The following is a 13,636-nucleotide window of genomic DNA, read 5'->3' as shown; positions in this document are numbered from 1 at the left end:
TAAGCAGATGCCCAGCTTCATTGGCCATGTGAGAATACTCTGTCCTTTACAGAGGAAAAATAGAACTCCTGAGTGCAAGTAGAGAGCAGGGCAGGGTCTAAGTGGAGGTTTGTATGCAGTCCTCCTCAAGTTGTGTTACCTACTAGTTACATGGATAATGCCCCATTAAAGGGCTGCAGAGCTGTGTGAGCTCTGCATCAGCTCACTTCTTCCTGTCCATAGGTAGCAACCAGCCAGGCTACCATCTACACAGCACACAGGGGTACGTCAAAAGTGATACACAGCTTCATAGAAATCTGCCTTTTCCAACCAACAACACATTGCCTGGTGCCATACCTGGCACAGAGAAGGTTCAGTCACCACAAGGTGTAAAAGACACATTTAAGGGTATAGAGCTTAATTGTAAAGATGCATGACCACAACTGGGAAAAAGAGTAATTAACTAAGCATTTCACACAGCCTTGTGCTCTCAGTCACTCCAAAAAGAAATTTCCCTACACAAAGTTTTCTTTTGTGCAAAACACACTGTCAGTAATGTGAAAACTTTGCTCACATTAAGCGTTAGATTTCTCCACTGACTAAACAGAGGAGATCACTGTAAAACACATTTTAAGTCTGAAGGAGATCAGCTCTTTCGAGGTTAAGATGGCAGGCTAACAACTCATGAAGTTTGATAAAACACGCAGCCATTTTAAAGAATGAAACAGAAATAATGGATGTGGGCTTTTATTGCAAACACATTCTGTATTGGATTAAATTTGGTTTCCAAGATCCAAGCAACTGCAATTTTGTCTCATTTCCAGTTTTGCTATCTCAGTTTTAAGAAGTCTCTCCACCTCATCTACACCACCATGCACTGACAAGGGAAGGTATACAAAAGATTACTAAGTTCAATATGGCTCCAACTCTGAACCAAAAACATCTTCCAAAGTCAACTGTATACCCCTTACATGCACTGTATACACTCTGAAAAATAAACACTGACAAATGCAGAGTACAATCTTGGACATGGCTCAAGTAAGTGGGTTCTTAAAAAGGATTTACAAAAGATATAAATGCTGGCAACTGAAACACATTAACTTTAAGACTTGAACCGAACTCTGCTCCTTTTCAGGAGAACATCTCACATTTCCCTCTGTATGAGGTACACTGCAACAAGCAGGCGCAGATCCTCTCACACGGCACTGGAACACAGCCTGCAGATCCCACAGCAGAGGCTCTTCCCCTTCCCAGATCCTAAGAGTTCATCTTCTTTGATCAAGTTGTTTCCGAAGGTGAATCAGTTGTGTCAATGCTTTGCAGCCCCACAGTCATCCACCACAGGGCCACAATTCCACAGCACCTGAGCGGCCGAGGTGGTGGCGGCTCACAGCAGGCAACGAGCCCGTGTTAAAACACGAAGACTGGGACCATCGTTCATTCCATGCCCTCAGTGTGCCATGCCCTCAGTGACAGCCTCCAGCCATCCTCCCTGCCACCCACCATCACTGGGCATCACTCTTCCAGCAGTGTGGTTGGCACTAACGGGGAGCACTGCCCCCATAGACCCCAGCCAACAGCCCACCCCAGGCCCAGGCCCCTCTGTCAAGTCTACACTCCAGAAGGAGGAACGTGCACCGGGAGCTGACGAACGGGCTGCCCGCACAACCAGCGCCCACCGCCCCGGGGCCAACAGCCCACGGCCGCCACGGAGCCTCGGTCCGGGCTGTCAGGGACGGGCGGGCTGCCGGGACGTCCGCTCTAAGTTGCCCCCAGGAGTTCGGGAGAGGCCGCCGTGCAGAGCCACCTCTCCACCCGCACCTCCCTCCCCCCGCCCGGCCATCCGCGCTCCGGGCTGGCAGCCCTCGGGGCGCTCTCGGTGCTCCGTCCGCAGACCAAGCCCTCGGGGATCAAAAAGGCAGAGGGACACTCACCATCCCGCCTGACGTTGGAGGAGCGCAGGGCTCTGATAGATCCGCTCTGGGCAGGGGCGGTGGTGCCCTGACGGCTGCAAAAGTTCGCGCAGACGACGGCGTAGAGGAGGAGGAGGATGAGCAGTTGCATTGGGATCCGCTGTGCACGGGACCGCGGCTCTGCGAAGAAACGCGGCTCTGCCCGCCGAGCTGCTGCCCTCCCCGGCTGTGCCTGCCACCCGCACTGCGTGAGCTGCTCGTGCGGGCTGCCGAGAGAGTTGTGAGCCGGGCAAGAAAACGAAGTAAAACAAAAAAGAACACATAAAAAATCCCACCCGAAACAGCAGTCACAGCCGCTCGAGTTACTCCCACAAACTTCCTCCACGCTCAACTCTCCGCCGCTCGTCTGTGCCCGGCCGCAGCGGCAAGGTGAGAAACCCCCGGCGGGCACCGCCGCCCCCTCCCCTCCGGCGGCCGCTCCGTGACCCGGCTCCAGGCGGAGCCGCGCTCCCCTGCGGCCGCCGCGGCGGAGATCCGCGCCTCGCACCGCCCCCGCGCAGCGCTCCGCTCCGCTGCAGCCGCCGCCGGGGTGTGGGGCAGCGGGAGCGGGCGGCGGGCACAGCGCCGATGGGGGGAGAGGCGGCCCCGGGGGAGGGGGTGGCCCGGGGGCAGAAGGAAGGCGGCACGGAGCCGGGCTCGGGCCGCTGATGGATGAGGAGGCTCCGGGCCGGGTGGAAGTGTGGGAGTGTCCCGGCACCCTCGGGAGGGCTGTGGTGTTCGGCAGGAGATCGAGGGAGCCGAAGAGTGGCTCGAAAGGGCTGACAATAGCAGGACACGGGGAAATGGTTTTAAGTTAAAAGAGGGAAGATTTAGGTTGGATGTTAGGGGGATGTTCTTCAGTAGGAGAGTGGTTAGGCTCTGGAACAGGCTGCCCAGGGAGGTTGTGGATGCCCCGTCCTTGGAGGTGTTCAAGACCAGGTTGGACAGGGCCCTATGCAACCTGATCTAGTAAATGTGTATGTTTGGTGGCCCTGCCAGGCAGGGGGGTTGGAAATACATGATCCTTGAAGTCCCTTCCAACCCAGATCTTTCTGTGATTCCGTGAAGAGTGAAAGTGTGTTCAGGAGTAACATTAGCTGAAGGAGAACAGCATGTATCCCTGCGAGAAACGAATGGGCTCCTCTGTCATACCACTGTCCGAAGCTTTTCATAAAAGGTTCATTCCTGCTGATTTAGACCCTGAGTAAACTGAGTCTGACTCTTATTGTATTATGGCCTGGATGAGAGTATGCCTGAACCAAAGGTCTGTGAGCGGGCTGTGATCACATCACTGTTTCAGTGCTCCTTTTCCTTCGAACATTAAGTCCAAAAAACAGACAGGAAAACTTTGGGTTCTCACTGTTCCCTAATAAATCCTTACCTATTCAGGTTATTCCTTAGGGCGCTTCACACTGTCCCAGCCAAGTCTGACAATGGGCACCGTGCTGCCAGACCCTTATACAACACCAAACGCCAAACAACACCTCAGTGACAGCAAAGAGTGGACACAGAGCTGTATTGGGAGCACAGGATGAGGCCTGCCGCTCACAGTGGGCGCCTCTGGCTGTATGAAACACTCTCTCCAAAAGCGTGCCAGTATAACAATGGAACTGAAACATCTTGCATGTCTTAAGGAACCAGCAGGGTGCAATTCTGTTCTGCATAATTTGTGGTTCTTGCCCCTTTTATGTTCACCCAAACTGGCAGCAGATCTACCCCAGTTCCCATGTGGAAGGCAGTGGGAAGGCTCCAGCCGTGCTTCGCTCATGCACAGCGTGCCTGTGCTTTAGGTGCCCAGTCTGGGAGAAGTGGACAGGCAGTGGGAAGGTGGCCATTCTGACTGTTCAGTAGGTGCAGCGTAAGAGGAGGGTGAAGGTGAGGAGCTCTGAAGATGTCTTCTGTTCATCTTGTCAACATGTCAGCTCATTTCTCAGTACAATGCAAGGAGCTTGCAGAAAACGTCAGGTGGATCCCAGCTACCTGTCCCTCTTCTGACTGCAGCCTCTTTCTAAGATGAGGGAGGCCCACTGCCCTGAGCACAGTACTTTGAGGAGTCCTTCCCAGTGCTCTCAGGCTCTTACTCAGCTCCCTGGAGACTCTGGCTACTTCCCCTGGGACGTATGGCGGCCCTTGGGAGGTAGCCAGGGAGGAAGAGGAGGAGTGTTAGATCACCTTTACCCAGGGAGCAAAAAGGCATTTGTCAGTATCTGAGCACTATATAACTCAGTCAGGAAAGGGTGCTGTTTCCAAGGCTGTTCCTCCTGCAGTTGTCTTTATCCATACAAATTCATATTACTCATACCTTCTGGTCATTTTCTGTCTCCATGTCTCCTTGGTTATGCAGGTCAACTTCAACGCACAAGGAGGAGGCTTTGGCCTAAACTACCCCACAGTTCTTTGATGTGCTCCCTGGCTTGATACAGGCAAGTCTGAATTTCCTCAGGCTGACCAGGGCATTGGTTTTTTGGGGTGTTTGTTTTGTTTTGAAACATAGATACTGCTGTGGTGCTTGAGATGAAGTTCCCATTTGTGCAGCAGAGGTACAGCTGAGTAGCTGAGTGTACTTGTTGCTTAGAGAACTCTCAAGCAAAACAGCATGAGGCCTCATAAATTAGACAGTGATGAAAACAGCCGAGTGGATTCCAGCACCCGTGGCTTTGATATATCTCAGGAGGAATAGTGTATAACTCCTATCACACTCTCACAGAACGTTTCTCCTCCTCCCTTTGCAAAGCATGGGATGCTGCTATCTTTGCTCTAAAAGTGAAAATGTTTTTGCAGCAGAAGGATTTGAGTCTTTTTCTCAGGTCAGAAAATCAATCAATCAATCAATCAATCCAGGCAGTGTTATTTGCCTTGCTCAGGTAATTGTTTTAGTACCAGTGTCAGAAATCCCTGTTTTGTCCTTTTGATGTATAGGTGTACATCAGAAGGATTTTGGAATGGAGCAGGAAGGCTGGCAGGCACTGGTGGGCCTTTGTAAAATGAGTCTGTGCTTTGTTGGAAGATACTTCAGTTTTTCAATTCACTTTGAAAAGCACTAAACCCACTAAAACCTGAAAAAGTATCTTTATAAGGAAATGTCATAGAATCTCATGTAAAAGGGTGAGAAGTTTGGCTTGTGTTCAGTTTTAAGAGCAGATCACTGAAGCATCATTTCATGGAGAACATCCCAGTACATTGGCTAAACTCTGTTCTAGAGGTCTGGGAGGATTTGAAGTATTCTATAAAGATTTCTTTAGGAGGATTTACAGTAAATCATGTTTATTGCATAAAAGGACATATGGAAGTGTAAGTGTGGTGACCTATGTGATTACCAATCTGTCATTATGACTGAGATCCTGGTAAAATAGTATAACAGTTAATATGAGGTTCAATTAATACAGATAAAAATATATATAATCAGTGCTAATCAACCTAGAAAATCTTGTCATGCTAACTTGGAAATCTAGTTGACAAACATTATAGCATCAAATTACAGCCTTCATACAGCGTTTTACTTGGTATCACAATGCAGATGACATGAAATGAAAGGCTTGCATACTAAATGTTTTCAAGATGCATTAAATGAAAGGTTTCAAATATTTGATAAAAAGGGAAACACCATTAAACCGGTTATTTTCAGGAGGGCCCCACTCTGGCTAATTTTTGGTTCTGAATTTATTTGTGTTTTCAGCAGCGACCTGAGGAAAACACAGTCATTACTCATGACTTCTGCAGATGACAGAAATCTTGGGGTAGCAATAGAATAATTTCCATTGATGGTGTTATATGGAAATAGATGTGTAGATGTGGTAGAAATATAAAGCTGAGAACTGGCATAGCTGATGTTTTAAAACAGCCAGTGGTAGATATACCCAGTGCTCATGGCATCTATCTGACTTTGAGTCTTCTGGATATGCCTGCTGTAAGCTGGTCCCGTAGGTTCTGACTGTCATAAAGAGGGTGGGTTGTCATCAGAGGTCAGTTTAACCTACTAATTTTAGGTGTCTGTGCTGGGAAGGGTTTAATTGTTTTCTGGCATTTCCTATTTCTTTTTGCTGGCTACAGAGAGAGCATAGGGAGTAAATATATTTATGGGTACTGGATGAAGTTGTTAATTCTAGAAAGCACTGGTGCAGGAAAGATCTTTGAGGATGGATTATCAAGGAAGTCAATAGGCAGCAGCCCTCACTGTCGTGACTTGCTGGCTGGCAGATGCTCCTGTGTCACACAGTTTGTTCACAGAGCACAGATGTGTTGTATGCCCAGCCCTTGAAACACTGGAATTATGGTAAATAAATAGCAAACCCCACAATCTTTGTGCATTACCATGTGAATCCTCTGGTGTTTATTTAAAGAAAGAAATATTGTGGTGAAAGTTGGGTATGGACAATTATGATTAAAATTAAGAGGCATACTTTGAAGTGTGGCAAGCCATGGAAGTATCAAATCTGCCGTGTATTCTTCTTCACTGAAAATTTTAGAAGTCAAGATTTAATGCTTTTTTCGAGCTTGATGAATGGTTACAAGGAGTATTTAGGAACTCTAAAACTATTGATCTCTTCTGAAAGATCTGCAGAAGTGGCAGAGAAAAGCATGTTCATGTGTCCATCCTACAAACCACAGATTTAATTTGTAGTTGGTTCTGCAGTTACTGGAAAATGATAACTGAAAATATTTACCTCCAGGGGCTGTTTCAGGGCAGCACCATGACATTTGTTGTAGGAGGGCAGGCAAGTGGTGACAGTGATCCCATCCCCCTGTTTATAATCTGTGAATGATTTGAGAAGGAGCAGAGGTGCAGGGAGTAGAATGGGGAAACATCTCAAGACTGCTAAAAGCATATCTGAGCAAATGAATGTAGTAACTATGATGGCAGACCAAAAGAATGCAAGGAAAAAGGTGGACCAAAGCCGTTATATGCCTGGAAACAGCAGTGAGGGCAGGGTGATGTGTTTATAAGATAATCACAGCACCACACAAGCACTGGGACACCAGGTGGAGTACAGCGCAGTGATGAGCGGCCCAGATTTACTATCTGAACTATAGGCAGCACTTCGACAACATATAAGCAAAACACACTGTGAAACTGTGCACTTAAAGTGTGGAGTTTATCAAGCAGAAGCTCAAGCAGTGCTGCCTGGTACCACCAGCTACATACACACTAGGAACTTAGCTTTGATTGATGGCAACTTCTTAAAATGCTCTTGACATTCGATCTGTGCCACAGCCCTGTACCCGATGCTGCTGTTTGTCCTCCTCCAGCAGCCAGCTGTGGCTGCTCATTTCTCTGCCCTGCTCCTGGTAACAGCTGCATGCAGCTTTGGTTTTAACAGGCTTTTGGCCTTCCTCCATGCCTGAATTGCTGCTGGATGCTGTGCTCTCCTCTCTTTATATCTCTGCTTCCCTTCCCAACTCTTAAATGGCTTTTGTTAGGCATATGCAACTTCTGGTTCCCCACTACAACTGCCAGAAGCAAATGGTGCAACACTAACACACATATGTAAAGAGCAAAAGGAGCTCTGATATTAAAGATGTTTATTACATTTTGAGAAGTTACCATATCACTCAGACTCTGCCACTAGTTCATAGTGACAAAGCCAACAGGCACACAGTGTGCAATGCTCAGGGTCATGCTTTCAGAAAATGAATATGAACCACACCAAAGAAAAAATGTTGCCCTCCCAAGGTTAAATAGGATTTTTTTTTTCCCCCACTGATATCATCAGAGCCACTATTTAAACTCGTGTTCAAAAACAATGACTCAAATTTTTCTTAATAAAAAAATAATAGCTTCAAAAAGGCTACATTCCTTATATGTCCTAATTCCCAGGTTCATAGACCTTAAGGATAAAAAGATCTTTATCAGGTTATATAGTCTGATTTCTTCCACACAAGCCAAAGCGTTTTTCTATCCATTGTCCTGTTTCGATTTCTCAAAAGCTACCTTGATATCTTTTAGACAAAAAAAGATCAAAAGTTGGTTTTAAAAATGAAGAAAATGCAATTTTACACTATCTTGAAACGGAGAATACTGTGATATCACTGACGGGTATTTCAAGAGATTAATTACTTTTTTTTTTTTTTTAATGTTGTCTTTTTTTCCTCTGGATCCTGTACAGTGTATGAGTAGTGAGCACTTATCAGGATCCTCGGTCTCTTAAAATATTTGGATACAAGTAATTTGAACCTACTGCTTTGGACTTAGAAAAACAGCTATCCTCAAGCCACAGTCACTTCTACCTAACCATCCTTGTTATTTCTGTTGTTTCCATTGTTATTTCTGTGACCATTTCATTTGCATCTGTCAAACTGAGGTCAAACAGATTTTGTTTCTCTTGGATATAGTTGGAGCTAGAAAATCATCGCCTAGAATTTTAGAGAAATTCTGGGAATGTTTCATTACTGGCAGCCTAAGACCTCAAGGAAAAGAGGTTTGTTGTGAGAATTTATGTTTTCTGACCATTGTAGATATAAAGTATGCAGTGTTAGTAATACAGATAAGAGTGTGCTGTAGGCACTTCTGACTGCCATTCTGTCCAGACATTTAACTCAATTTTTTTGTGTTCTCTCCTCTGGGACATGAAGGAGAGCAGTGAGCTTGACTTGAGCATTTTCCTTCCCAGCACATTTTCAGCATAGCTGGGAAGAACACTCTAACATTCTGTAAATTGTGGTTTTGTGTCTAATTAGAACATACCACCTAGGCAGTGTTATAAATACTAAAATGCATTTCACTGCTGAACCCTCATAGCAGTGACTCCTCTTGGATTCACAAAGATGGAACACAAACTTCTTGTCTTCTACTGTTCTGCAGCATGTGCTCAATTGAGAAGATTTGCCAGCTATCAAATGTCTTCATTTTTGATTAAAGATTCTTTCTCAGCTTCCTGAGAGCTGGAGTTCTGAGGAGCAATCTCAGGACATGTGTGATGAGGCCCTCCATTCAGCCACTTGTAAAATAAGAATTTCAGGATTTTGTAAGAAGTAAACCTTCTAGTTACATAAAACTTATCCTTCTAAGCTATGTCCTGATTTATGTCCCCCTAGTCATAGCTTGTCTTTCATTCTTTGCAATTTTATGGAAAACTTCATGAAACGCTTACTCATCTTGTCAACAGTTTTGAAACCACTGATCCATGACTCTGGATTTGTCTTGCTTTTTTTTCTCTTTCCTTGATGGGTAGTTTCATTCTCTTCAAAGTCTACATGTCCTTGTACAATGGAGGTACTTACTAACCTGAATGTCGAAAACTTCAGTTTCTGTTTTTACCATTCTTTTTAACTCAAGGGTTTTTCAACATCATCTTACAAACGAGGAGATTTCAAGCTTGCAGTAAGAAATGTACAGCTTACAATGCTTACAATAGAGAATCTCTTTTCCATTGCTAAACACCTTAGTCATGTATATGGTTTTGTGCTTGGAAAGGAAATCTGTCATACTTACTCTTGAGATGCTTGTGTTTCAGATGTAGCAGGATGAGAACTTTTTGTCATTTTACAATCAATAGACACCATTAAATGGAAAAATCCTGACCTGAACGTCAGAAATGATAAACTGGGGAACCAAACTTTTAAAATGTAGTCTGCACTTACAGATTGGTGGTGGGTTTTTTGTTTGTTTGTTTCAGGGAAAAGAATTTTGCATCATGCCAAACCAGAATGCATGTAGATAAGAGTATGTGTATAAAATACGGAGAAGAGAGGGTTCTAGGGAGACTTCATTGTGGCCTTCTCATACTTAGAGACAGGAGGGAGATTGACTTTCTACACAGCATGGTAGTAATAGGACAAGGTGGAGTGGTTTTAAACCAAAAGAGAGAGGATTTAGGTTAGATGTTAGGCAGAAATTATTTACTCAGAGAGTGGTGAAGCACTGGAACAAGTTACCTGAAAAAGTTGTGAGTGCCTCATCCCTAGAGGTGTTCCAATAAGGCTGGATGGGCTATGAGAAGCCTGGTCTTGTGGATAGCAAATAGTCCATGGCAGAAGGTTGGAACTGAACAATCTGTAAGGTCCTTTTCAACCCAAGCCATTCTGTGATTTTGTGATGGTATGTTTCTATCATGTAAGAAACAAGATTTTCTAATTGAATTGATTAGTTATTACTGAAGAAAGTACATTAAGTAAATTCTAATTTGCTGCTTTTAAATATATGCAGTTTTAAAATCAGCTGGTGAAGAAAAAATTGCTTTCAATCAACCTCAGATTACAATGCACAAGAGCATAAGTCTCAACATCTCAGGGGCAGCAATATGATTTACCTCTGGTTCCAAATTAGTGAGAATACATTCATGCTGCCCAAATCTTTCTTCAAAACACATTGCCATAAAAGATGGTGAGTTCACAGTTTTATGCACACAGTACATTAACATAAACTAGTTAACCACCTGGCGTTGGTTAAGCAGAATTTATGCTGATACTGCACTAATGACCTGGCACTATCATTAGACTAAATCATTCTCCTGGGAGAGAACCCAACAAAGAATACTAATTCAATGCATTCCTAGGAAGTGGCATGTACAGTAAAATATATTTTGTCATTTATCTAACTCTGTTTTCCTTCAGAAGTACTTTGTAAATTAAATACCGATGCCTCTCCAGAGGAACAAAGGAACCAGATAAATATATGCACTGAAGGGAGACAAACAAGAGAATGATTTGAACACAGTTACAATTATTGTGAGCATTTTTAAGTTCCAGTGTAGCATTTTAACCAGTATAGGAAAAATTTGCTCTGAATGTAGGCTTAGTAAAAAACCTAAAAGGATACACAAAACCTGGGAGCTTCGACTTGGTACACACACCACAGGTTTCCTTTATAGCCTGTGCGAGAAAGACATGCCACCAGAGGGTGCCTTATCTAACAGAATGTATTTATGTTTATCTCAGTGTGTGTTGCCCCATCCCACCCTGAATGCCTTTCACTTTTTCTACTGGCTGTAAGGTGGCTCTGTGTGTTTATTGCAGACTTAATGGTCTAGCTTAAGGAAACATAAGTTAGGGCAGATAGATTCCAGCTTGAGCAATCATAGCAATCAGAAGAATTCAGAAATAAAAAGGTTTGTGAATCTTAATTCAGTCTCCTTTTGAATATGTAGGATATATTGCTCTAATAATTATGTGCAAACCTCTTTTTTCAGGGGATTCAGTACACAGGAGGGGGGAAAATGAATAATGGTTTTTCAATAAAATTAATATATATTAATATATAATATATATTAATATATAATATATATTAAGATATATTTAGGGCTTTTACTTCATCTATTTCAGTGTTGAAAGTTATGGAGTGAGGGAGGCAAGAGTTGGATGGAAAAGACAACTAAGTCCATGAGGCAGTTGTGGGTTTCTTCGCCTGCCTGTTTGTGTTGCTACACAGATGATGTAAACCAGATTTCTCACAACTGACCTCTGATGCTGTGTTTCTCATTTTACTGGAAGCCCAGCTGGAGACGGTAGGGTCTGACTTGAAGAAGTGCAGACCATGCATAGCTGTACTGGAAGTTAACAGTTGTTTCTCGAATGTGTGTAGTGCTACATAATGCTAAGCTTTATAAATCTTAGTATCTAAAGCTAGTAGAAATTCTTTACCTTAGTCTTTCAGCACTCCATTCCCATCTGAGAAAGGGGATGATATACTACACATGGCAGCACCCACGTTAAATGTATGTATTTTACCAAATAAGATTCTGTGTATAACCACATCCACATTTGTTACAGACAAAGCTAAACATTTTTGAATGACAGTCGTGTGTAGGATGTCTATCCAAAAATAAGCCCAGTTGAATCCTGCAAGCGCCTTTTTCTCTTTTTACTGGCACTAAGGGAAGTACAACACAATGAGTTTGCGTGCAGACATCAGGGCTGCAGATGCCTGGAGGTAGGTCAGGTGAACCCTACCTTCTGTGGTGCTCGCATTTTGGGTTCTGAATAAGGCACAGACTGTATAAGACAATTAGTCAGATCAAGGTTTTTATTAGATGGCTTCATAATAGATAGGCATGAGGGATGAAATTAAGGTTGCACAAAATGCCTTTGGCATGGCAGTCTTGATAGTAGTATAACAGTTATTCTCTGGGAGTGAAAAGATGTTAGGCTGAGGCAGACACTTGGAATGCTGCATTTAAGTTCAAGGAGGGAAAGTCTGAAAACAGAGTCCTCTGGTAGGAGAAATGGGCAAATGAATAAGGGGTTTTACCAGCTCTGCCTGAGAAACTTGCAGCTTCCCTGGGTTCAGTGGCAGGCAGGGAGCTTGTACAGTAGGTAGCAGACACCTGTGCCAACCTAATCTCCACTCCCTTGTTCTTCATTCCTCTGCAGTTCATAACACATTGCATTTTCAAAAGTTTTTATAGAAATAGCCCAGTCATCAGAGCCTTCTGCTGGAAGTCAGTGGGGTATTGGTAACATCTGTGCTGTGTTATTTGTTCGGTACTGTTTGTCCATTGTCATGTGACACAAAATTATCAGCTAACAAATGGCAACCCAAGTCAGTGTTTAACTCATTAGTCTAAAATGTTGGGCAAGATTTTTTCTCTTATTCTTCCTGATAAAGCTGAACTGTACCCTTGTACACAGTGCAATGACTTTGCATTACAATGTTACAGGCCTGCTAAAAAAGAAATGGCATTAGCTAGGTGAAACTGCTTGTGCAATACTGTCACTTACAAAATCTCAGGCACAACAGAGGGATTACAGGCTCTGGCAGGAGATGGTTTTACCTCTCCATTCATGGTTTCTCACATGTAGTTCAGGTTAAATTACAAGGCACATGTCGTGTGTCCTTCCAGTATAAATGTCTTAGGGAATGTTATGTGAGAAACAGAAGATCTCACAGGCTCACTAAGCATTAGCTACCATTGCCTTTCCTTCTTCGCTTCCAGTCCTCCACACTGCTCTGCATGGCAGAAGTCAGCAGGATTAGAGGCTCTACTGTAGGCTCACCCAGGCTGTATCACAGTGGAAACTCACATTAAGCAAGGGAGAATCTTGAGCTTCTTATGAGCCATTATGAACCCGCTGAATGGTGTATGAGAATTTGGTGAACTTCCGAGGCAGGGCATTAGCGTCTAACATATTGGAAATGGGCTTTGGAGACATGAATTCTAAGGCTGACTTGATTCAGTTTACTGCAGGATGCCAGAAAACTGATTAGGACCCATATTTCAAAAAAAGCCTACTAATTTTGGAAACATCATTTTCAGAAGAGAGCAGTGGCTACGGGCACAGTAGATATCCAGGCATTGCAATTGCACATGCATTGCAATTGCAAATTTACTTGGGAAGGGAGAGGAGAAACGGACCATGAACTTTTTAGTATTTCCATTAACATTGATCAGTTCAGCACATAATTGGGCGTATTTGCATTATTGCCATTCCCTATTCTCAGTTAAATACAGGCACTGGGACTGCTCAGTGTATTAGATGTTTCGGAAAGATTTCCTGTTTGTGTGGCTATCCTGCCAGCTGCCCTATATCAGAAGTCAGCAGAGATGGAAATAAGTTGTGTTTAGCAATGTCATCTGAATTAACCCAGTGCAAATCTGCATGGCAGAAAAAAATTCAGAGTCCTCCACAGACATATACAGATGTTTTAGGCTGAGCATGTTAAGTTGTTGATGCAAACCTTAGACACCAAGCAGAAACTCTGATAAAGAAACCTAAGAAATATCCTCTCTTAAAATTTCAAGATGATAGAATCTGCTGCAATGGCCTTCAGT

General features: G+C 43.8%; 1 protein-coding gene across 4 annotated transcripts in view; it reads right to left on the bottom strand.

Moving 5' to 3' along the window:
• PDGFD (platelet derived growth factor D) overlaps positions 1 to 2,447 on the bottom strand; it is a 140,072-nt gene extending 137,625 nt beyond the window's left edge. The window contains exon 1 of one of the 4 annotated variants that reach the window (XM_032442180.1): positions 1,914 to 2,447. In XM_032442180.1, the coding sequence (XP_032298071.1) occupies positions 1,914 to 2,043 (130 nt within the window). In that variant the 5' untranslated portion in view covers positions 2,044 to 2,447. The remainder of the gene's footprint in view (positions 1 to 1,913) is intronic. The other 3 variants (XM_015852243.2, XM_032442182.1, XM_032442181.1) reach the window with 3 other exon arrangements.
• Positions 2,448 to 13,636: the final 11,189 nt, after the last annotated feature.

The sequence above is a fragment of the Coturnix japonica genome, chromosome 1, assembly GCF_001577835.2.
Source record: "Coturnix japonica isolate 7356 chromosome 1, Coturnix japonica 2.1, whole genome shotgun sequence".
In the NCBI taxonomy this organism is placed as follows: Eukaryota; Metazoa; Chordata; class Aves; order Galliformes; family Phasianidae; genus Coturnix; species Coturnix japonica.
This window is presented reverse-complemented; position numbering and strand designations above follow the sequence as displayed.